The 24787-nt window shown below is 40.6% G+C and overlaps 1 protein-coding gene across 3 annotated transcripts in view; it reads left to right on the forward strand.

Moving 5' to 3' along the window:
• COPS4 (COP9 signalosome subunit 4) overlaps positions 1–24787 on the forward strand; it is a 50588-nt gene that overhangs the window by 12704 nt on the left and 13097 nt on the right. For all 3 annotated transcript variants that reach the window (XM_060187991.1, XM_007518485.2, XM_007518484.2), the window contains exons 2-6: positions 8530–8609; positions 13343–13494; positions 15178–15281; positions 20255–20408; positions 21190–21340. In XM_060187991.1, the coding sequence (XP_060043974.1) occupies positions 8530–8609; positions 13343–13494; positions 15178–15281; positions 20255–20408; positions 21190–21340 (641 nt within the window). The remainder of the gene's footprint in view (positions 1–8529; positions 8610–13342; positions 13495–15177; positions 15282–20254; positions 20409–21189; positions 21341–24787) is intronic.

The raw sequence follows: 24787 nt of genomic DNA on the forward strand, positions 1-24787 counted from the left end.
TGCACTCAACTATATGTACCACCATCCAGCCCCTAACTTGAAATTTTTGAATTTAATTAAATTGGGAGTCGGGCAGTAGTGCCGTGGGTTAAGCACATGTCCCACAAAGCAAGGACCAGAGGAAGGATCCCGGTTCAAGCCCTCGGCTCCTCACCTGCAAAGGAGTTGCTTCACAAGCGGTGAAGCAGGTCTGCAGGTGTCTGTCTTTCTCTCCCCCTCTCTGTCTTTCCCTCCTCTCTCCATTTCTCTCTGTCTTATCCAACAACAACGACATCAATAATAACTACAACAATAAAAGAACAAGGGCAACAAAAGGGAATAAATAAATAAATATTTTAAAAATATTAAATTAAATCTTTTAAAAAATATATTTATTTTATTTATTCCCTTTTGTTGCCCTTGTTGTTTTATTGTTGTAGTTATTATTGTTGTTGTCGTTGTTGGATAGGAGAGAAATGGAGAGAGGAGGGGAAGACAGAGGAGGAGAGAAAGATAGACACCTGCAGACCTGCTTCACCGCCTGTGAAGCGACTCCCCTGCAGGTGGGGAGCCGGGTTTGAACCGGGATCCTTTTGCCGGTCTTTGTGCTTTGCGCCACCTGCGCTTAACCCGCTGCGCTACAGCCTGACCCCCTAAATCTTTTTTTTTTTTTTTTTTAATTTCCAGAAGACTGCTCAGCTCTAGTTTATGGTCGTACAGGGGATGGAATAACGGGACCTTAGAGCCTCAGGCATGAGAGTCTGCTTGTATAATCACTATGCTATTTCCCCTGCCCTAACTTAAAATATTTAAAAATGCTTTAATTACTTTGTAGAAGAGAAACTTCATTAGGAAATTCTTTCTCCTAAAGATTATATGCATTCCTTTTTCAGTCTTTTAACTTTCTGCAACTTTGTTATGATGTGTCTCTGTGGATTTGTTTTTCTGTCAGTGTTTGCTGTGAAATAAACCATTCCCAAATGCAGTGGCTTAAAACCATAAGCATTTCCTTCACTCACAGTTCTGCTGCTTGGTAGTTTGGACTGAGCCCAGCTGGGTGGGCTTCTTTGCTTTGCAGACCTTACCTCCACATGGGCTTCCACAGGTTTCTGTAGTCAGTGGAGGGTCTGGAAGGCAGTTCTGTTTCTATGTGTTGGCTGGGGCACTGAAGATGACTGGACTACACATTTCAGTATGTGGTAGATTAGCCTGGACTTGCTCATGTGACAGCAGCTGGGTTGCAAGACAAAAAGGCACTTAGGAAGGCTTTTTTTTTTTTAAATAATTTATTTATTAATCAGAAAGATACGAGGAGAGAGAAAGAACCAGACATCACTCTGGCACATATGCTGCCGGGGATTGAACTGGGGACCTCATGCTTGAGAATCCAATGCTTTGTCCACTGCGCCACCTCCTGGACCACATAGGAAGGCTTTTGAGGCTTAGGTTCAGAGCAGATATTTTACCTCTAGCAAATTTGACCTAAACAAAGATCACAAGGTAGGAAGTAAATTCTGCTTTTTTAATTAATTAATTAATTAATTATTGGATAGAGATTGAAATTGAGAGGAAGGGGGAGGTAGAGAGAGAAAGAGACAGAGAGACACCTGCAGCCCTGCTTCACCACTCGTGAAGCTTTTCCCCTGCAGATGGGGACCAGGGACTTGAACCTGGGTCCTTGGGCACTACAATGTGTATGTTTTATTAGGTGTGCCACCGCCTGGCCCCTAAATTCTGCTTTTTAATATGAAGAGCTACAAAGCCACATTGCAGAGGGACATATGTATATAGACAGAATGAAGAAACTTAAAAAAATTAATTAATTAATTAATTAATTATTTTTTTACCTCCAGGGTTATTGCTGGGACTCGATTCCTGCACTATGAATCTACTGCTCATGAAGGCTGTTTATTCCCTTTTGTTGCCCTTGTTGCTTACTGTTGTTGTTGCCATTGCTGTCGTCGTTGTTGGACAGGACAGAGAGAAATCCAGAGAGGAGGGGAAGACAGAGAAGGAGAGAGAAAGACACTTGCAGATCTGCTTTACTTCCTGTGAAGCGACCCCCCTGCAGGTGGGGAGCCGGGGGCTGAGCGGGGGTCCTTAAGCCGGTCCTTGAGCTTTGCACCACGTGCATTTAATTCGCTGCGCCACCGCCCAACCCCCTGAAACTTTTTTTGTCGTTGTTTTTAGTGCTCTGTCACAAAGTCCTGGTTGTCCTGCTTTGTCTGTCTTCAGTTAGTGGATTGAATTATTTCATTGTCCTGAAAAGATGTCACTTGTCTCTTTAAATGTTGCCTCTGTCCCATTCTGTTTTCTCCTTTAGGTCTACAGTGAAATCCTGTTAGTCGTACTAATTCTCCTAGTTATCAGTTCTTCAAATCCTGTCAGTCCTAATTCTCCTAGTTATCAGTTCTTCAAATGTAAATACTCACCTGTTAAGAACGCCGTTGAATTTTTAATATTGGTTATACAATTTTTAAAAATTTTAAGCGCAAGGACCGGCAGAAGGATCTCGGTTCAAGCCCTCGGCTCCCCACCTGCAGGGGAGTCGCTTCACAAGCAGTGAAGCAGGTCTGCAGGTGTCTGTCTTTCTCTCCCCCTCTCTGTCTTCCCCTCCTCTCTCCATTTCTCTCTACAACAGTAATAACTACAACAACAATAAAAAAACAAATAAGGGCAACAAAAGGGAAAATAAATAAATAAAAAGAAAAAAAATTAAAAAAAAGAGAGAGACAGAGAGGGTCTGGGCAATGGCACTCACAGTATAACACACACAAAAACCTAGGTTCAAGCTCCAGATCTTTACAAGTGGTGAAACAGTGCTGCAGTTGTATATCTCCCCCCTTTCTCTCAAGTTCTCTGTTTTTATCTGAAATAAAAACAAATAAATAAAATATGGAAAGAGAAAGCGGGGCCTGGTGGTGGTACACCTACATTTGCATTACAGTGCAAAAGGACCCAGGGTCAAGCCCCTGGTCCTCACCTGCAGGGAGAAAGCTTCATGAGTGGTGAAGCAGCACTGTAGGTGTCTCTCTCTTTCTATCTACATCCCCCCTACCCTCTTGATTTTTCTCTGTCTCTATCCAATAATAAATAAATAAAATTTGGAAAAAAAAGAAGCATTAAGAAAGAGAGAAGGAAATACACCACAGCACCGAAGCTTTCTCCAAAGTGGTTGAGGTTGGACTTGAACCTGGGGTGTACACAGGCACTACCAGGTGAGTTATTTAGCTGACTTTTATGTTTTTTTTCTTCTTTTTATTTATTGGATGGAGACAGAGAAACTGAGATGGAAGGGGGAAATCGAGATAGATAGATAGATAGATAGATAGGCAGCTGCAGCACTACTTGCCCACTGGTGAAACATTCCCCCTGCAAGTGGAGAATAGGATGGGGAGGGAGAGGGAGAAGGAGAGGGAAAGAGAAATAGAGCACTATTTGACCCCTGCAAGTGGAGACTAGGGGCTTGAACCTGGGTCCTTGCACATGGTAAGATCTGTGCACCACCACCTCCTGTCCACTAAACCCCACCCCCCAGTTTTTGATGACCTTTTCATGTAGAATGAGAGACAGAAGGAAAGACCACAGCACAGCACAGCACAACACAGCACAAAAGATTCTTCCACTTTGCTGGTTGGACTCAAGCCTGGGTTATGTGCATGACAAAGCAAATGTATTATCCAGCTATTTTGCCTGCTCTTTAAATGACACATTTTTTCTTTGATGGTTTATTTATGAGTTTCACATGAGAACACACATACACACAGAAAAGAGGATTACTTTAGTATATGTGGTGCTTAGGGTCAAACCAGGAGCCTCAGGCATGCAAGTCCAGTGCTCTACCAGTTATTTCCCCAGTCACCCATGTAACACTTCATGATTCCAGTTTATTGCTGAAACTTTTTAAAGCTTCATTTTTGTAAACATAATAAGCACAATTATTTTGGTTATTCTGATAACACGAGTACCTGGAATCTGTTAGTTGCTGTTTTCTGTTATTATCATTATTTGTTATAGCACATGTTGTTATGTTCTTTATCATCTTCATTTGCAAGATAAATTATTTTTACAATATTTTAAGAAATAACTGGAACCTAGAGAGGATCTTTCTTTCTTTCTTCCTTCCTTCCTTCCTTCCTTCCTTCCTTCCTTCCTTCCTTCCTTTCTTTCCTCCAGGGTTACTGCCGGGCTCGGTGCCTGCACCATGAATCCACTGCTTCTGGAGACCTTTTTTGTTGCCCTTGTTGTTTTATCATTGTTGTGGTTATTGTTGTTGTTGTTGCTGTCATTGGATAGGACAGACAGAAATCTAGAGAAGAGGGGAGACAGAGAGGGGGAGAGAAAGACAGACACCTGTAGACCTGCTTCACCACCTGTAAAGCGACTCCCTTGCAGGTGGGGAGCTGGGGGCTCCAACCGGGGGATCCTTGATCCTTGTCTAAGTCCTTGCACTTCGCTCCACAGGCGGCTTAACTGGCTGGGCTACCGCCCAACTCCCTTATTTATTTCTGATGGGAATCTGTGGTGGTTGCAGTCCAGCATCAGAGCTTCAATTTTTTTTTAATATATATATTTTAATATTTATTCACTTTTGTTGCCCTTGTGGTTTTATTGTTGTAGTTATTATTGGTGTTGTTATTGATGATGTCGTTGTTGGATAGGACAGAGAGAAATGGAGAGAGGAGGGGAAGACAGAAGAGGAGACAGAGGGGGAGAGAAAGACAGACACTTGCAGACTTGCTTTACCGCCTGTGAAGCGACTCCCCTGTAGGTGGGGAGCCAGGGACTCGAACAAGGATCCATCCACCGGTCCTTGATGCTTTGTGCCAGGTGTGCTTAACCCACTGTGCTACACCCCGACTCCCCAAATTTTTTGATTTACCAAGATGACCCTTGAAATAAAGTCTGTAATTTTATTTTCAGAGTGCTAGTGTTTTCTCCTTTGGCAAGTAAAGATTTCGGATTCCTGGCAAGCTCTACTAGTCTGCCAAGAATTGCAGCTTGCCTCTCAGTGTTTCCAGCTGATTGGCAGAGCCCACCAGAATTGCCACTCTGCCTTTCAGCTGACTTTCCATAGTCAGCAGATGCTTTTAGGTGGGAGTTCTTTGTACATATATTCTTTCCTGTGTAGTCTTGTTGGGATTTTATGCTGGCACACATTTTGTGTGTTTCTTTCAGCTTTTTTTTTTTTTTTTTTGCCTTGCACTTGTGTGATTTCACTGGAACTTATTTTTCCCATCCAACTTCATACAGAAAAAGGTAGAGAAAAGGAAAAACATCACAGCACCTCTCTGCCATTCAGAGAGTGCTTCCCATGCTGTACAAGGTGCTCCTCAATGGTGCTGGGGACTCAAACCCAGGTCCTTACATGGTAAATTGTGCTTTACTGCGTAAGCTGTTTCACAGATTCTGTTGTTAATATTATATAATATTACACACCACACATACATTCACACACTTGGGTTTTTTTGTTTGTTTTATTTATTTTTTACTCATTAATTTTTTTTCTTTTTTTATATTTATTTTATTTATTTATTCCCTTTTGTTGCCCTTGTTGTTTTATTGTTGTAGTTATTAGTGTTGTTGTCATTGTTGGATAGGACAGAGAGAAATGGAGAGATGAGGGGAAGACAGAGAGGAGGAGAGAAAGATAGACACCTGCAGACCTGCTTCACCGCCTGTGAAGCAACTCCCCTGCAGGTGGGGAGCCGGGGTTCGAACAGGGATCCTTATGCCGGTCCTTGTGCTTTGCGCCACCTGCGCTTAACCCGCTGCGCTACAGCCGACTCCCTCATTAATGTTTTTTCTTTATTATCTTGGCTATTATAAATAATATCACAATAAAAAATATATGTATTTACCTAGGATTTGGTGCTTGTACAATGAATCCACTACTCCTGGCAGCCTTTTTTTAAAATTATTTTTCTTTCTCTCTCCCACTTCCTTTATTTCCTCCTCTTGGTCTCTCTCACTATCTGAAATAAAAATTAAAAAAAAGTTAAAAAAAAGTTCTCGAGCCCCCGGCTCCCCACCTGCAGAGGGGTCGCTTCATAAGCGGTGAAGTAGGTCTGCAGGTGTCTTTCCTCTCTCCATTTCTCTCCTATCCAACAACAGCAACATCAATAACAACAACAATAATAATAACAATAAAACAACAAGGTCAACAAAAGGGGATAAATAAATATATATTTTTAAAGTTCATTAGAAGTAATGGAATCATGGAAACCTGGTGACAAAAAAAGTGCTGGAGTACAGGATGGGGTAATCCTGCTATTATCTTATAATTGTTTTTGCTTTTAGCATCCTCTGTTTTTATTTTTTTTTAACAAAGATTTTATTTATGGGAGTCGGGCTTTAGCGCAGCGGGTTAAGCGCAGGTGGCACAAAGCACAAGGACCAGCATAAGGATCCCGGTTCGAACCCCGGCTCCCCACCTGCAGGGGAGTCCCTTCACAGGCGGTGAAGCAGGTCTGCAGGTGTCTATCTTTCTCTCCTCCTCTCTGTCTTCCCCTCCTCTCTCCGTTTCTCTCTGTCCTATCCAACAACGACAACAACACTAATAACTACAACAATAAAACAACAAGGGCAACAAAAGGGAATAAATAAGTAAAATAAATATTTAAAAAAAAAGATTTTATTTATTTATTAATGAGAAGACAGAAGGAGAGAGAAAGAACCAGACATCACTCTGGTACATGTGCTGCTGGGGATCGAACTCAGGACCTTATGCTTGAGAGTCTAAAGCTTTATCCATTGTGCCACCACTTCCCTGTATTTTTAGGTTGCTGATTTGAAACTTCTGTTGTCATAAATATAAAGCTAAGGGAGTCAGGCGGTAGCATAGCAGGTTAAGTGCACGTGGCTCAAAACACAAGGACCAGCACAAGGATCCTGGTTCAAGCCCCCGGATCCCCACCTGTAGGGGAGTCGCTTCACAGGCGGTGAAGCAGGTCTGCAGGTGTCTGTCTATCTTTCTCTCTGCCTCTCTGCCTTCTCCTCTTCTCTCCATTTCTCTCTGTCCTGTCCAACAACGATGACATCAATAACAATAATAACTACAAGTACAATAATAATAAACAACAAGGGCAACAAAAGGGAATAAATAAATAAATATTTAAAAAATTAAATATAAAGCTGAAAAATTATTAGAAATGAATACAAATTAAGAATAAATTGAAACTGAAAGTGTAAACGGTGTTCTGCCAGTTCATCTGACTTGGTGAAATTATTTTTTTTGAAGAACTTTTTTTAATTCTTTTTTTTTAATACTTATTTATTCCTTTTTGTTGCCCTTGTTTTATTGTTGTACTTGTTGTTGGATAGGACAGAGAGAAATGGAGAGAGGAGGGGAAGACAGAGAGGGAGAGAGAAAGACAGACACCTGCAGACCTGCTTCACCGCCTGTTAAGCGACTCCCCTGCAGGTGGGGAGCCGGGGGCTCGAACCGGGATTCTTATGCTGGTCCCTGCGCTTTGCACCACATGCACTTAACCCGCTGTGCCACCGCCAACTCCCTTTTAAAGAACTTTTAATTTTATTTATTTAGTTTTAAATCAGTTCTCCCCCCACCCTTTTTGTTGGCCTTGTTTTCTTTTCTTTTCTTTTTCTTTCTTTTTTTTTTTTTTTTAAAACCAGAGCACTGCTCAGCTCTGGCTCATGGTGGTTCAGGGGATTGAAACTAGGACTTTGGAACCTCAGGCATGAGAGTCTGTTTGCATAACCATTATGCTATTTACCCCTGCCAGCCCTTGTTGTTTTCTTATTATTGTTGTAGTTATTGTTGTTGTTGTTGGATAGGACAGAGAGAAATGGTGAGAGAAGGGGAAGACAGAGAGGCGGAGAGAAAGATAGACGCCTGCAGGTGGTGAGCCAGTCCTCGTGCTTGGTGCCATGTGCGCTTAACCCACTGCGCTACCCCCTGACTCCCGGTGAGGTTATTTTGTACACACTAAAACAGTCTCTCATATTGGGGTTCATTTTCTAGTCAATGTTAATCTTATTATTGACTTGATTTTTGAAAGTATAGCTTATCTTTTAAGACATTTGATAAGAAACACTGATTTTTTTTTTTTTTAGTTTAAGTTCAAAACTAATACACTCAGCAAAAGTTGACACCTTAGCTCTAGAGTTTGGAATTATAAATTCACTCTTATTATAAACTTGAAAACTTTTTAAGTGGCATAAGAGGAGAAAATGAAAGGTGTCACCGTAGAATTACAAATTAAATGTTTCTTGTGATGAACTGGAAACTTAAAAAAAACTTGATATACTATAAAGAAAACCACAAACTTGAGCACTGTGAAAGAAATTGGAGTAAATAAAATAAGTAGACAGTAGAAATATAATGCCCTCGTGGTCTGGGAGGTGGCACAATGGTAAAGCTTTGGACTCTCAAGCATGAGGTCCCGAGTTCGATCCCTGGCGGCACATGTGCCAGAGTGATGTCTGGTTCTTTCTCTCTCCTTCTATCTTATAAATAAATAAAATCTTAAAAAAAAAAAATAAATACAATGCACTTGAAACATTATTTTTTATTTGGTTTCATTTTAGATATCGTCAGATCCTGGAAAAAGCCATTCAGTTATCTGGGGCAGAACAACTTGAAGCTTTGAAAGCTTTTGTGGAAGCAAGTAAGTGGAATGAAAACTACCTGCTTGCCTTTGTTACTGACTTAGAACTTTAAAGCTTACTCAAGCTTTGTTTTATATAACAATCTCAATATTATATGCATTGAGATAGATTGGCTTTAAAATTTAAACCTTCATAAATTAATTTTTCCTCAATAATTATCTCCAGAATCTTGCAGTCTCATGATTTTGTATAGTTATTTATATATAACTGATCAGAGGCAATACAACATAATGATAAAAAGAGTAGTTTAGTCTATAATTTTCTTCTTTTCCTTGCCTGTTAACTAAGGATATGTTATGAATCCTGTAGAATTATTGGAAACTAAATGAGTTACTATACATAATAAAAGTGCTTAGAATAGCACTCTGTTGGGGGGCCGGGTGGTAGCGTAGCGGGTTAAGTGCACATGGTGCGAAGGGCAAGGACCAGCATAAGGATCCTGGTTAGAGCCCCCGGCTCCCCACCGGCAAGGGGGTCACTTCACAGGTGGTGAAGCAGATCTACAGGTATCTTTCTCTCCCCTTCTCTGTCTTCCCCCTCTTCTCTAGATTTCTCTCTGTCATATCCAACAACAGCAATAGCAATAATAACTAACAAGGGCAAATGGGAAAAATGACATCCAGGAGCAGTGGATTCTTAGAGCAGACATTGATCCCCAGAGATAACCCTGGGGGCAAAAAAATAAATAAATAAATAAAAATAATAGTATCTGGCATATAATTGCTAAATGAATGTTAGCCATTATTATTATTATTTCTTCAAGATAAGGCCTCACTCCTGTGTGATTTCACCACTCTGGCCATGTCGTTAAAGTTTGGGGCTCCAGCAGGCCAGGCTAGCTTCACGGTGGCAGACAGAGACTCGAGGACACACGGCTGGGCAGGGAAGCAGTATTTCTTTATTCACGAACACCGATTCATAAACTAACCCAAACTAATCACCACACAGATCTCTCTCCTGCATCCTTCTCCTCATGCTGCCGAGCCAAGAACTCTGGAAGGAACTACATAGCGGTTCCGAGGGCGGGGAGAAGGGCGCTGGGAAACTAGCAAGGGCCAAACCAATTCTCTCAGAGGTGGGGGGAAGGAGACCAAACCAATATGAAACATACCAGCATGGCCACTTTCATTCGAGTAGAGAGAGTGTGGTAAGGTTGGGTCTGGAAGGAAAACACAGCACTAGGACTGCCCCAAGGGCTGAGGCAATCCATATATGACACTGGGACTGCACTCTTGACAAGGCAGTTGCTCTACCTGGTGAGCTATTCCTTTAGTTAAGGTGCTGTTATTTTTTTCTTTTGTTGCCCTTTTTTTATTATTGTTGTTGTAGTTGTTACTGTTGTCATTATTGATGTCGTCATTAGGACAGAGAGAAATTAGCGAGGAGGGGAAGACGGAGAGGGGAAAGAAAGAGAGACACCTGGGCGGGGGAGACAGCATAATGGTTAGGCAAACAGACTCTCATGCCTGAGGCTCCTAAATCCCAGGTTCAATCCCCCCCATACCACCATAAGCCAGAGTTGAACAGTGCTCTGGTGTTTCTCTCTGTGTGTGCCTCTCTCTGCATCTCTTTCAAAAAAAAAAAAAAAGAAAGATAGATAGACACCTGCAGACCTGCTTCACCCTTGTGAAGCGACTTCTCTACAGGTGGGAAACTGGGGGCTCGAACCAGGATTCTTATGCCAGTCCTTGTGCTTTGCACATAACTGGATGCACTACCGCTTAAATCCTAGGTGCTGTTAATTTTAAGAACATTTCTTTTGAATGGGAATTAGAAATACCATTTTTCCCAGACACTCTCCCTAATTACCTGACTTCAAACATAGCCACTTATTTTTAAAATTTCTCAGAATTCAGCCTTTTTTTCCCCCCTTCAATGAGAAAGTTAGGAGGAGAGAGAGAGAAAGAACCAGATATCATTCTGGTACATGTGCTGCCGGGGATTGAACTCAGGACCTCATGCTTGAGAGTCCAATGCTTTATTCACTGCACCACCTCCCAGACCACAGAATTCAGATTTTATACTGAGTTTATACTGCGCCAACAATATGAGTCATCATACTTGATTCTGCCTTATAGGTCGGCTTTCTTTCATATAATCTGTTAAGTGCTCCTTTTACATTTTTTATTTTTATCAGATCACAATTCAGGCATGAAAGTCTTTTTTACATATCCATTATGCTATATCCCCAGCATTTTTAGTGTCCCTTTGAATAGCCCTATGACTAATAAAGGTATAGTTAGCCCTGTAAAATATATTGGAAAATGAGTGTAAGGATTAATTGATCTTTTTTTTCTAGGACATATAATTCGTCAGTAGAAGAGCAACAACTAGAAGCTAGGTTTTCAGATTTATATTCCTAATTTTCTTATAGTTCCCTAAAAATTGCTACTCTATACAGTAATTCTACCAATCATTAGTCCCTAAGGACACTTGTAACAAGACTGGATTTTAGTTTCATATCTAGTATTATTCAATAATTAATTCCAGTTGGTATATAATAAATTGATTATTTATATTATTTTTGAGTTACTGCCTTAAAATGTTTGAGTCTGAGGTTTAAGATAAACTGTCAGTGATTTAGGAAAACTGCTAGAAATTAAACCACTGCACTATAGAAACAAAAGAATATTGCTTTTAAATCTGGTGGGGCCGTGGTGCACCTGGTAGAATGCACATGTTAAAATGTGCAAGCCTCTCATCTCCATCTGCAGGAGGGAAGTTTCTTTCTCCTTCTTTATCTCCTCCTTCCCTATCAATTTCTCTGTCTCCAAGAAAAAAAGAAAAGATTAGTGCTTTTTATAAACTTTTATCTTTATAAACATTGAATCCAGTGAATTGTCATTAATAGCAGTCTACTGTTAAAATAATTTGCATCTGTTGTTTTCCTAATAATTGCTGGTTTAAGACTTAATCTAAGCAGTGGCTCACAGGCATGATGCTACTTTTAAAATGTAGTAAGAGTGATAGTAAGTAATGCATACTGAGTGCTGTGTGCAAGTAATTTTATTGTTAGTGATAGTAAAGATTTGTAAGACTATAAGATTATAGTGGTATAGTTGCACAAACCACTCACCACCAAAATTCTGTGACACCTCCTTGTGTTTTTCCCTGCCCTGCCCCACCCTGCCCAGCACCGTCGGCGATAACCACTATAGTTATCACAAAGCCTTAGAGACAGGTTGGTCACTTTTTTTTTTTTTTTCTGCAAGTCCATGGTTTTTAAAATTTTTTTCAAAGAATTTATTTATTTATTTATTCCTGAGAAAGATAGGAGGAGAGAAAGAACCAGCCATCACTGTGGCACATGTGCTGCTGGGGATCGAACTCAGGACCTCATGGTTGAGAATCCAATGCTTTATCCACTGCACCACCTTTCGGACCACAAGTCCATGTGTTTTAATTCCCTATATTCATCTGTGCCAGTAGGTTAAAGAGACTTACATATGTGTATTGCATTTAGACTTATTATCCAAATTTTACAGATGAGAAAACAAAGCACAGAAAAAATTAAGTTCCTTGTCTGAGGACCTAATTGGGAATGGTAAAAGCTGTATGACTCCAGAGCTTTAATTCTTTTTTTTTTAAATAACTTTTTAAATATTTATTTATTTATTTTCCCTTTTGTTGCCCTTGTTTTATTATTGATAGGACAGAGAGAAATGGAGAGAGGAGGGAAGACAGAGAGGGGGAGAGAAAGATAGATACCTGCAGACCTGCTTCACCACCTGTAAAGCTACTCCCCTGCAGGTGGGGAGCCGGGGGCTCAACTGGGATCCTTATGCCAGTCCTTACGCTTTGCGCCACGTGCACTTAACCCTCTGCGCTACCGCCAGACTCCCCATAACTTTAATTCTTAATCACATACAATAATATCATAAACATTTATAATGTCATAATAGATACCCTAACAGCTAGTATTGGTAACAAGGTTCTTTTCACCTTCCATCCTCCCTCCCTTCCTTCCATCCATCCATCCTTCCTTCCTTCCTTCCTTCCTTCCTTCTTTCCCATCCTCTCCCTTTCTTTCTTTCTTTCTTTCTTTCTTTCTTTCTTTCTTTCTTTCTTTCTTTCTTTCTTGCCATCTTTATTTATTGGATAGAGATAGACAGAAATCAAGAGGGTAGGGGGAGATAGGAGGAGAGTAAGAAGAGACACCTGCAGCACTGCTTCACTACTTGCAAAGCTTTCCCTCTGTAGGTAGGGACTTAGGGCTTGAACCCAGATCCTTGTGCATTGTAACATGTGCACTCAACCAGATGTGCCACCACCCAGCCCCTGGTATAGCTTCTATTTGTCATTTATATTGGGACAATTCAAGTGATAGTCACTGTTGCTACTTTGCTTTATTTAAATTTCATGAAAATTCAAGTGTTTTTTACGTTCTTTTCCTACCTACGTGGGCTATAATTGAACAGATTTGCTTCTGTGCCTTCACTTTGCAGAATAATAAAGAACATTATTGAATTTCCAGCTGTTAAGACCCCTCCCCCCAGGTCATTTGCGTCTAGAAAAGTTATGAAAATTTAACTTTTTTGGTGAAGTCATTGTAACTATTAATCCAGCTTAGGAAAAATTGATTCTGTAATATAAGCTGAAAGTGTGAAACCCTTGGATAAAGTTTTGACGGTTGTGCTAGTGTATATTGTTTCAGTACTAATTGCAGGTAATGATTGGTTTATGAAAATGTATAAATTACTTATGTGTTCTTCTCTCTTATATCCTTAACAAGTGGTAAATGAGAATGTCAGCCTGGTGATCTCTCGACAGTTGCTGACTGATTTCTGCACACATCTCCCCAACCTGCCTGATAGCACAGCCAAAGAAATCTATCATTTCACCTTGGAAAAGATCCAGCCTAGAGTCATTTCATTTGAGGAGCAGGTAAACATCTAGAGTAGTAATTTTTGAACTTTAGATAGCAGTTATTTTGAGAAATATTACTCAGTTTTTAGAGGAGGTAATCATTCAGTTTTATTTATTTATTACCTTTTGTTGCCCTTGTTGTTTTATTGTTGTAGTTATTATTGTTGTTGTTGGATAGGACAGAGAAATGGAGAGAGGAGGGGAAGACAGAGAGGGAGAGAGAAAGATAGACACCTGCAGACCTGCTTCACCGCCTGTGAAGTGACTCCCCTGCAGGTGGGGAGCCATGGGCTTGAACCAGGATCCTTATGCCACCTGTGCTTAACCCACTGCACTACCGCCCTACTCCCTTAGTTTTATTTTTTACAATATGAAATAAAACACTAAAAAGCTGTAACTCCATTTGCTCACATATTACAGTTTAGTTTTTGTTTTTTTTTAAATATTTTTTTTGGTATTTATTTTATTTATTTTTTCCCTTTTGTTGCCCTTGTTGTTTTATTGTTGTAGTTATTATTGTTGTTGTCATTGTTGGATAGGACAGAGAGAAATGGAGAGAGGGAGGGGAAGACAGAGAGGAGGAGAGAAAGATAGACACCTGCAGACCTGCTTCACCACCTGTGAAGCGACTCCCCTGCAGGTGGGGAGCCGGGGTTCGAACCGGGATCCTTATGCCGGTCTTTGTGCTTTGCGCCACCTGCGCTTAGCCAGCTGCACTACAGCCCGACTCCCTACAGTTTAGTTTTATGAATCAAATACTGCTTTTTAGCTGGGAGGTGACTCATTATTAGAGCATAGGACTTGCATGAGTGAGGTCTTAATTTTGATTCCTGGCATATACCTGAGAGATGTTTTGGTTCTATCTAAAGGAGTAAGTAAATCTTTTTAAAATTAGTAAGATTATGGGGCTGGACAGTGTTGTACCCAGTTAAGCGCACATAGTATGAAGCACAAGGACCAGTATAAGGATCTTGGTTCAAGCCTCCAGCTCCCCACCTGCAGTGAAGCAGATCTGCAGGTGTCTATCTTTCTCTCTCTCCATCTCTCTCTCTCTCTTTCTTCCTCCTCTCTCCCCCTCCTCTTTCAATTTCTGTCTGTCCTATCCAATAAAAATGAAAAATGGCCACCAGGATCAGTAGATTTATAGTGCCAACACTGAGTTCCAACAATAAATCTGAAGGCAAAAAAAGTAAACAAATAAAATAAAATTAGTAAGATTATTAATTGATCTGAAGTCATAGGGAAATTCCAGCACAATAAATATAGTAATATAAAAGCAAGACTTAATACTATTTAAATTATTGTCAAAATTCACATTGTAGGAATTTGTTATTTCAGTTCACTATTTTGATATTCTGTGAATGCAAAATTCATAGATCAGGATGATCTAAACTTATACTTAATAAAAACATTGTCACATCAACTTACCTACTTATTGTTATTTATTTATTGGCGCTAAGACCCCACACATGTGCATTATCTCTGCTCCTGGGCTGACTTTTTAATTAAGATGATGGGTAGAGAGACACCAGAGCTTCCCCAGTTGCCGTGGCACTACCATGTGGTGCTGGGACTCAAACTTGGACTGCACACATGGCAAAGCGCATGTCCTACCTGGTGAGCTATCTCTCTAACCAGCCCTGTATTTGCTTTAATTACTAATGCCAGTTGAGATAATTAATGTTATATCTATTATTCCAGGTTGCATCCATAAGACAACATCTTGCATCCATTTATGAAAAAGAAGAAGACTGGAGAAATGCAGCCCAAGTGTTGGTGGGAATTCCTTTGGAGACAGGACAAAAGTATAGTAAATAGTGGATGGATATTGAATGAATCTGTCTGTCAATCATAGGATATGTGTAATTGTTCCTTTTTTTTTTTTTATATTATAGTATAGGAAACAGTTTCATAAGTAAATGTATAGGTGTGTATGTTTTTAAGAAGGTAATAAGTACTATAGAGAAAAATATGGGGCAAAGTAGGAGAGCATATTGTTAAAAAGGGTCATTGGAGTATTAGGATGATCCTAATACCACCTTCTCAAACTTTTGAAGGAATTGTCTGAATTTTTTAAAAAAAATTTATATTAATTTATTTTCCTTTTGTTGCCCTTTTTAAAATATTTTACTTATTTATTAATGAGAGGGATAGGAGAGAGAAAACCAGACATTACTCTGGTACATGTGCTGCCGGGGATTGAACTCAGGACCTCATGCTTGAGAGACCAAGGTTTTATCCACTGCGACACCTCCCGGACCACTTTGTTGCCCTTGTTGTTTAACGTTGTAGTTATTGATGTCATTGTTGTTGGATAGGACAGAGAAATGGAGAGAGGAAGGGAAGACAGAGAGGGGGAGAGAAAGGCAGACACCTGCAGACCTGCTTCACTGCTTGTAAAGCAACTCCCCTGCAGTTGGGGAACCGGTGGCTCAAACTGGGGTTCTTAACACCAATCCTTGCGCTTTGTGCCACCTGCGCTTAACCTGCTGCGTCACCGCCCAACTCCCGTTAGAATGTTTTAAGGGCAGGATATCAATAAATCTTCTTGGAGAAGATAGCTAGTGCAGAGGCTCTAGGATAGAGGTATTGTCTTTTGTGTGTGTATTTATTTATTTATTTATTTATTTTATTTACCAGAGCACTGCTCACCACTGGTTTATGGTGGTACAGTGGATTGATTTAGGACTTTGGGGGCCTTAGGCATGAAAGTCTTTTTGCATAACCATTGTGTTATATCCCCCCCTGGAGTATATCTTTTTTTTTTTTTTTTTTTTGCTTCCAGGTTTATCACTGAGGCTCAGTGCATTATCAATCCTCTGCTCCTGGAGGCCATTTTTCCCCTTTTGTTGCCCTTGTTTTCATTGTTATTGTTGCCATAGCTGTTATTGTTCTTGGATAGGACAGAGAAATCGAGAGAAGAGAGGAAAGATAGACACCTGCAGACCTGCTTCACTGCCTGTGAAGCGACTCCCCTGCAGGTGGGGAGCCAGGGACTCAACTGGGATCCATACACTGGTCTTTAATGCTTGGCACTATGTGTGCTTAACCCACTGTGCTACCACCCAGCCCACAGGAGTATAGTATCTTAGCAGGTAGCCCAGCGTGGTTGGAGTAGAGTGACAAAAAAGGAGATAGATGAGAAAGTATTTGGGACCAGATTATATTGAGTTTTGTAAGCTATTGTAAGGCCTCTGAATGTTCACTAGGTGGAATCCATTTGAGGTTTTTATATAGAAGAATGATATGATTTGACTATAGCATCATTCTGCATATATGATGCCAAGGATCTTATGCTTGTAAGTCAGGCACTCTACTCACTGTGCAACCTCCTGGGATTCTTTTTTTTTTTTTTTTTTTAATTTATTTTATTTATTTATTCCCTTTTGTTGCCCTTGTTGTTTTATTGTTGTAGTTATTATTGTTGTTGTCGTTGTTGGATAGGACAGAGAGAAATGGAGAGAGGAGGGGAAGACAGAGAGGAGGAGAGAAAGACAGACACCTGCAGACCTGCTTCACCGCCTATGAAGCGACTCCCCTGCAGATGGGGAGCCGGGGTTCGAACCGGGATCCTTATGCCGGTCCTTGTGCTTTGCGCCACCTGCGCTTAACCCGCTGCGCTACAGCCCGACTCCCCCTCCTGGGATTCTTAATTACTATTAAAGGTTTACTATGTGTGTGAGAGAGCCAGAGAACTGGAGCATCATTTGACGTATGTAGTATTGGGGATCAAATTCAGGAGCCCATGCCTACAAGCACTCTACTTGTAGCATCATCTCCTGTACTGCACCCCCCCCATGCTTTCTTTTTTTGAAGGTCTGTTTTGCTTCATATTAGGTAGAGTTTTGAGGGAGAGAGAGAGAATGAGAGAATCCAGAGGACTGCTGGAGAATGGGCTGAGTCTTAAGCATGCAACTTCTTTTTTTTGTTTTGTTTTGTTTTGTTTGCCTCCAGGGTTATTGCTGGGGCTCAGTGCCTGCACTATGAATCCACTGCTCCTGGAAGCCATTTACCCCCCCCCCCTTTTGTTGCCCTTGTTGTAGCCTTGTTGTGGTTGTTGATGTCGTTTATTGTCGGACAGGACAGAGAGAAATGGAGAGAGTAGGGGAAGACAGAGAGGGGGAGAGAAAGATAGACACCTGCAGACCTGCTCCACTGCCTGTGAAGCGACGCCCCTGCAGATGGGGAGCCGGGGCCTTGAACTGGGATCCTTACGCCGGTCCTTGCGCTTTGCGCCACGTGCGCTTAACCCCCTGCGCTACCACCCGACCCCCAAGCATGCAACCTCTATACTCTACCAGCTGTGTTATTTCCCCAGCCACTCTTGCTTGTTATTAAGCTGACTTCCCCTTTCAGTTGGCAAATGTAAAAGTACCAATTGCGTGGCTCTGAGATAACATAATCTTTATGCAAAATGATTTTTATGTCTGAGACTCTGAGAGCCAAGGTTCAATTCCTGGCATCACCATAATAAGCAGTGCTTTGCTTAATAGACAAACAACCCAGACATGAATGACTTAAAAATATTTCTATTGTTTTTATGCTCTTTTATCAAAGTATATTTCACTATTCTTATTATCTTTATTTATTGGATAGAGACAGCCAGAAGTCCAAAGGGGGAGAGAGAGGGAGAAAAACAGAGGGACACCTGCAGCACTGCTTCACCTCTTGCAAGCTTTTAACCTGGCAAGTGGGGACCTAGGGCTCTAACTGGGTCCTTGCATATTGTAACGTGCACTCAAGCAGGTGTGCCACCACTCAGTGTCCCTTTTCTTTCTTTTTTATAAATGCATTTTAAATTAATGTTTTAATAGTGGTTTACAAAATTATAAGATAATAGTATAATTCCAAACCATTGCCACTACCAGAGTTCTGTGTCCCCATCCCCCTCCAGTGGAAACTGCAGTAATTCTCAGAGAACTTTTCTTTCTTTCATTTTTTAATATCAATTTAATTTATTTATTATTGGATAGAGACAGAAAAATTGAAATGGGAGGAGGAGATAGAGGAGAGAGACAGACACCTGCAGCTCTACTTCACCTCTAATGAAGCTTTCCTCCTGCAGGTGGGGATCAGGGGCTTGAACCCGTGTCCTTTTGCACTGTAGTGTGTGCACTTAACTGGGTGTGCCACCACCTGGCCCCTCAGAGTACTTTTTTTTTAATACTTTTTTTTTTTTTTTGCCTCCAGGGTTATCACTGGGGCTTGATGCCAGGACTATGAATCCATTGCTCCTGGAGGCTACTTTTCCCATTCTTTTGCCCTTGTTGTCCTTGTTGTGGTTCAGAGTACTTTTTTTAAAAAAAGATTTTTTTATTCCCTTTTGTTGCCCTTGTTGTTTTGTTGTTATTGATGTAGTAGTTGTTGGATAGGACAGAGAAATGGAGAGAGGAGGGGATGACAAGAGAGGAGGAGAGAAAGATAGACACCTGCAGAACTGCTTCACCACCTGTGAAGCAACTCCCCTACAGGTGGGGAGCCGGGGGCTTGAACCGGGGTCCTTGAGCTTTGTGCCATGTACACTTAACCTGCTGCGCTACCTCCCGACTCCCCAGAGTACTTTTCTAAACAAATTAAAATGGCTAAAGGGATAGAGAAATTTTTCTTTAAAATTAAGTCATGGACCAGGGTATTGCTCAGTGGTAGAATGCATGCTTTACATGTTTGTGGCTCTGGGTTTGATCTCTGACACCTAGAAAAAGGAATTCATTCTGGTTATGGAAGCAATAAATTTAATAATAAGGTAGTAAAATTCAGAATAGTATAGTGCTATTTACAGCAGTTCATGTAAATGAGTTCTAAGTAGAAATCGTATATTATAAAATATTAGTATGACTTGTAGAAAAATTTTGCATTAGTAAATGAAATTAAAAAGTAAAGAGTCGGGAGTCGGGCGGTAACACAGCAGGTTAAGTACAGGTGGCACAAAGTGCAAGGACCGGCATAAGGATCCAGGTTTGAGCCCCCAGATCCCCACCTGCAGGGGGTTTGCTTTACAGGTGGTGAAGCAGATCTGCAGATGTCTTTCTCTCCCTCTCTGTCTCCTCCTCCTCTCTCCATTTCTCTCTGTCCTATCCAACAATGATGACAACAATAACTACAATAATAAAACAAGGGGAACAAAAGAGAATAAATAAATATCTAAAAATAAAAAAGTAAAGAGTTTCAAAACTAGGACCATGTGTATTGTAAATTCTGTTCTTTCTTGCCACATGGTGGCACCATTTCTGCTGATAATAAGATTCATTTTTCTGTGAGAATTTTTATTTTTATTTATTATTTGTTTATTTATTATTTTGTTTTGTCTTTACTGGATTACTGCTCAGCTTTGGTTTGTGGTGCTACCAGGGATTAAACCTGGGACCCCCTGATGGCTCAGGCATGAAAGTCTCTGTGTGCACTACAGTACTGCTTTCATGGCCCTCATTTCATCTTGAATTATGTGTGATCTTAAGCATTTCTTACATGAAGATGCCACTAGGATGAAAAAATATATATATGTATATGTGTGTATATATATATATATATATATCTTTGAACTGGACAATCTGAGGATTAAAAGAAGAATAAAATGTAATATGAACAGTGATGATAAAAATTTAATACTATTGACTCTGGAACTTCTTTTATCCTGTAAATTTGGTTCTCTTATATTAACAGAATATGTATAGAGGATAAAATCTTATTATCTTAGAACTAGAGTAAAAAAAAAAATTAAAATCTTATTTTTTACTTTCTTGATAAAATATGTAAACATTATTTGTCTGTACTATCTTAGACAATACAATGTAGATTATAAACTGGAGACTTACTTGAAGATTGCTAGGCTCTATCTGGAGGATGATGACCCAGTCCAGGCAGAAGCTTACATAAACCGAGCATCATTACTTCAGAATGAATCAACCAATGAACAACTACAGATACATTATAAGGTACCAGATGACTTGAGTGGGAGAATTAATTAAATTAACTAATTTGCTTATTTACCAGAGCACTGATTAGCTCTTGCTTATGGTGGTATTGGGGATTGAATCTGGAATTAACTTGTATGAAAGTCTGTCATATAGATTACTATGTTTATTTGCCTAGACCTGGAAATAATTTTGTATCAGAAAATCTTAAGTTTTGTGGTCCAGGAGGTGGCTCAATGGATAAGGCATTGGACTCTTTTTTTTTTTCTTCTTCTTCTTTTTCTTTTCTTTTTTTATATATATTTATTTTCCCTTTTGTTGCCCTTGTTTTTTATTGTTGTTGTAGTTATTATTGTTGCTATTGATGTTGTCGTTGTTAGATAGGACAGAGAGAAATGGAGAGAGAGGGGGAGAGAAAGATAAGACACCTGTAGACCTGCTTCACTGCCTGTGAAGTGACTCCCCTGCAGGTGGGGAGCCGGGGTTCGAACCGGGATCCTTAAGCCAGTCCTTGCACTTTGTGCCACCTGCGCTTAACCCGCTGCGCTACTGCCCAACTCCCAGCATTGGACTCTTAAACAGGAGGTCCTGAGTTCAATTGGTGGCAGCACAGATGCCAGAGTGATGTCTGGTTCTTTCTCTCGTATGCCTCTAATAAATAAGTTAATTAAAAAATTATTTTTATAAAAGAATCTTAAGTTTCTCCAGAATAACTGATAAATGATGTTATATGTTGTGCTCCTCATACATTTCTTCCATTTATTTTAAAACTTTCCCCTAATTAAAACCTTTCCCTCTATAGGTATGCTATGCACGTGTTCTTGACTATAGAAGAAAATTCATTGAGGCTGCACAAAGGTACAATGAGCTCTCTTACAAGACAATAGTGCACGAAAGTGAAAGACTAGAGGCCTTAAAGCATGCTTTGCACTGTACCATCTTAGCATCAGCAGGTAAGCATTTAATGTGCACTTTAGTGACTCATCAGTTATCTTTGTTTAATAATTGCAAGATGCATTACCATTGGAGAACTTGACAAATAATTATTCTTCCAAAGAATGTCTTAGTAATACATTTATGGTAGATTTAAGACATTTAAACAGTTTAAAAAGCAGTTGTAAGGTAGGTTGTTAACTTAAGAAAATAAACATGCCAAAAAAAAAAAAAAAGCATGCAGGTATCAGTCCATTACTATGATATGTATAGAAGTAGTTAAGAGAGGTAGTATAGGGTGTCTGCCTTGCTAAGTGTGTGGTCCAGGTTTGAGCCCTAGCATACTATATGAGAGTGCCATAGGACCAGGGGGAGCCCTAGTGCTATCTCTGTCTCTCTACCTGAAAAAGACAGATTGGAGCAGTGAAAATTTTTTTAGGTTTTTTTTTTTTTTAAATTAGATAGAGACAGCCAGAAATTGAGAGAGAAGGGGGTGATAGAGAGGGAGAGAGATAGAGAGACACCTGCAACACTAATTTACCACTCATGAAGTTTCTTCCCTGCAGGTCGGAACTGGGGGCTTGAACCCGGGTCCTTGAGCACTATAACACGTGCACTTAACCAGGTGCACCACCACCTAGCCCCTGTGAATTTTTTTTTTTTAAGATTTTGTTTATTTATGAGAAAGATAGGAGGAGAGGGAAAGAACTAGATATCACCCTGGTACATGAGCTGCTGGGGCTTGAACTCAGGATCTCATGCTTGAGAGTTCATTGCTTTATCCACTGAGCCATCCCAGACCACAAGGAGCAGTGAAATTCTGTACTTGTGAGGCCCTAGTAATGTTAAGGGGAAAAAAAAGAGAGAGCAGAGGGTAGATAGCATAATGGTTATGCAAACAGACTCTCATGCCTGAGGCTCCAAAGTCCCAGGTTCAATCCCCCGTACCACCATAAACTAGAGCTGAACAGTGCTCTAGTAAAAGAAAAAAAGAGAGAGAATATAAAATTTAATTCCCCCAAAGTACCTTAAAAAATGGCTATCAAATTAAATGACAGGGAAATGAAAATTAAGATCTAGAGATTGGTGATATAATAATGTTCTAATCTGAGGATTAAAAAAAAATTTAAGTGGATCAGGACATGGAACAGTGGATAGAATACTGGACTCTCAAGCATGAGGTCCTGAGTTCAGTCCCTGACAGCACATGTACCAGGGTGATTTCTGGTTCTTTCTCTTTCTTTCTCATTAACTAATAAATAAAATCTTTAAAGAAATTAAACCTCAGTTTTATACCTGGCATTTATTCTTTTCCTAAGTAAATATAAAAAAATGCTTTGCCCTTGGTGCTGGCAAATTGGTATCATAAGATCCCAGGTTTGAGCCCAGCACTGCATATCTAGAATGCTATTCTAGTCTCTGTCTTTCTGACTGTATCTAATAAAAAATAAATAAAATAAAAATAAAAAATTGAACCAAAGCAAAGGACTTTGGCGGAGAAGGGTATGGGGATGGAGAAGTCCTGGTGCATGATGATGAAAATGGACCTAAGTTGGGGGTAAGAGTGTTCTCTAGACATCGACCACAGGAAGATGAGAAATTGTACCCATATGCCAATAGCTATCCCTTGAACTATTTCCCTCCATATGGGGGGTAAGAGTGTTCTCTAGACATCTACCACAGGAAGATGAGAAATTGTACCCATATGCCAATAGCTATCCCTTGAACTATTTCCCTCCATTAAAATGATTTTTTCTTTTTAAAAAAAAAATATTTTTATTTATTTATTTATTTATTTATTTATTTATTTATTTATTTTTTTCCTCCTCCAGGGTTATTGCTGGGCTCGGTGCCTGCACCATGAATCCACCGCTCCTGGAGGCCATTTTTCCCCCTTTTTGTTGCCCTAGTTGTTGCAGCCTCGTTGCGGTTATTATTGCCGTTGTTGACGTTGCTTTTGTTGTTGGATAGGACAGAGAGAAATGGAGAGAGGAGGGGAAGACAGAGAGGAGGAGAGAAAGACAGACACCTGCAGACCTGCTTCACCGCCTGTGAAGCGACTCCCCTGCAGGTGGGGAGCCGGGGGCTCGAACCGGGATCCTTACGCCGGTCTCTGCGCTTTGCGCCACGTGCGCTTAACCCACTGCGCCACCGCCCGACTCCCTATTTATTTATTATTGGATAGAGACAGAGAGAAATTGAGAGGGGAAGGGGAGATAGAGAGGGAGAGAGACAGAGAAACACCTGCAGCCCTGCTTCACCACTTGTGAAGCTTTCCCCCTGCAGTTGGTGGCCAGGGACTTGAACCCAGCTCCTTGCGCACTGCAATGTGAGCGCTTAACTAGGTGCACCACCACCCGGCCCCAATTTTTTTTTTTCAAAAGCTTTACAAGTGATTAAGCAGTGTTGCAGGTGTCTCTCTGTCTCCCTCTCTTTTTATCTTTATCAAGTAGAGACAGCCAGAAATCAAGAGGGAAGAAGGAGATAGAGAAGGACACCTGCAACACTGCTTCACCACTTGCAAAGCTTTCCCCTTGCAGGTGGGGACCGGGGACTTGAACCCAGATCCTTGTACACTGTAACGTGCACCCAACCAAGTGTGCCACCACCCAGCCCCTTCTCTCACTATCACCCCCTTCTCAATTTCTGTCTGTCTCTACCCAATAAATAAAGATTAAAAAAAAAACAAAAACTACCTTGTTTCTTTTTACTAAATGATAACATATACACCACTCAATTTATAAAGCAAAAAGAGCTTTGAAAGGAAATACTAATAATCATAACTTTTTCTTCTTTTTTTTGTTTTTTGTTTTTTGTTTTTCTTTTTTCCAAGATCAGAAAGAGACAGACAGGGAGGGGGAGACAAAGAAGGATGGGGAGACAGACACTACAGCACCACTCTACCTCTTGCATAACTTCTCCTATGTGTGGTGCTTTCATGTTGAGTAAATGATGTTTCATGAAAATAGAATGTTGTTCTGTACTACCAAAGTGGGAGAGGATGTTAGGGGAAGGTTAACCCCAGTTCTACTGGGACCCGGAATGTTTGGGTCTAAAAACAATGGTATAAAAACAAAGGCTAGGAACCTTTGTTTTTATACCATCACTGAGAGGGAAGAGAATATGGAGAACACCTGAGGAAGTCAGGTGCTGTTTCTCATATCTGAGAAGATAGATGAGAAAGGAAAGACACCTGGAAGTTATAATAGGTGTAGGTGTGGCCTAGAAAGGAAGTGAGTGGGGGTCGGGCAGTGGCGCAGTGGGTTAAGCACATGTGGCACAGCAGGGACCAGCATAAGTATCCTGGTTCGAGCCCCCAGCTCCCCACCTGCAGGGGAGTTGCTTCATAGGCGGTGAAGCAGGTCTGCAGGTGTCTATCTTTCTCTCTCCCTCTCTGTCTTCCCCTCCTCTCCATTTCTCTCTGTCCTATCCAACAACGACCAACATCAACAATGGCAATGATAATA

This window comes from Erinaceus europaeus, chromosome 3, assembly GCF_950295315.1.
Source record: "Erinaceus europaeus chromosome 3, mEriEur2.1, whole genome shotgun sequence".
NCBI lineage: Eukaryota > Metazoa > Chordata > Mammalia > Eulipotyphla > Erinaceidae > Erinaceus > Erinaceus europaeus.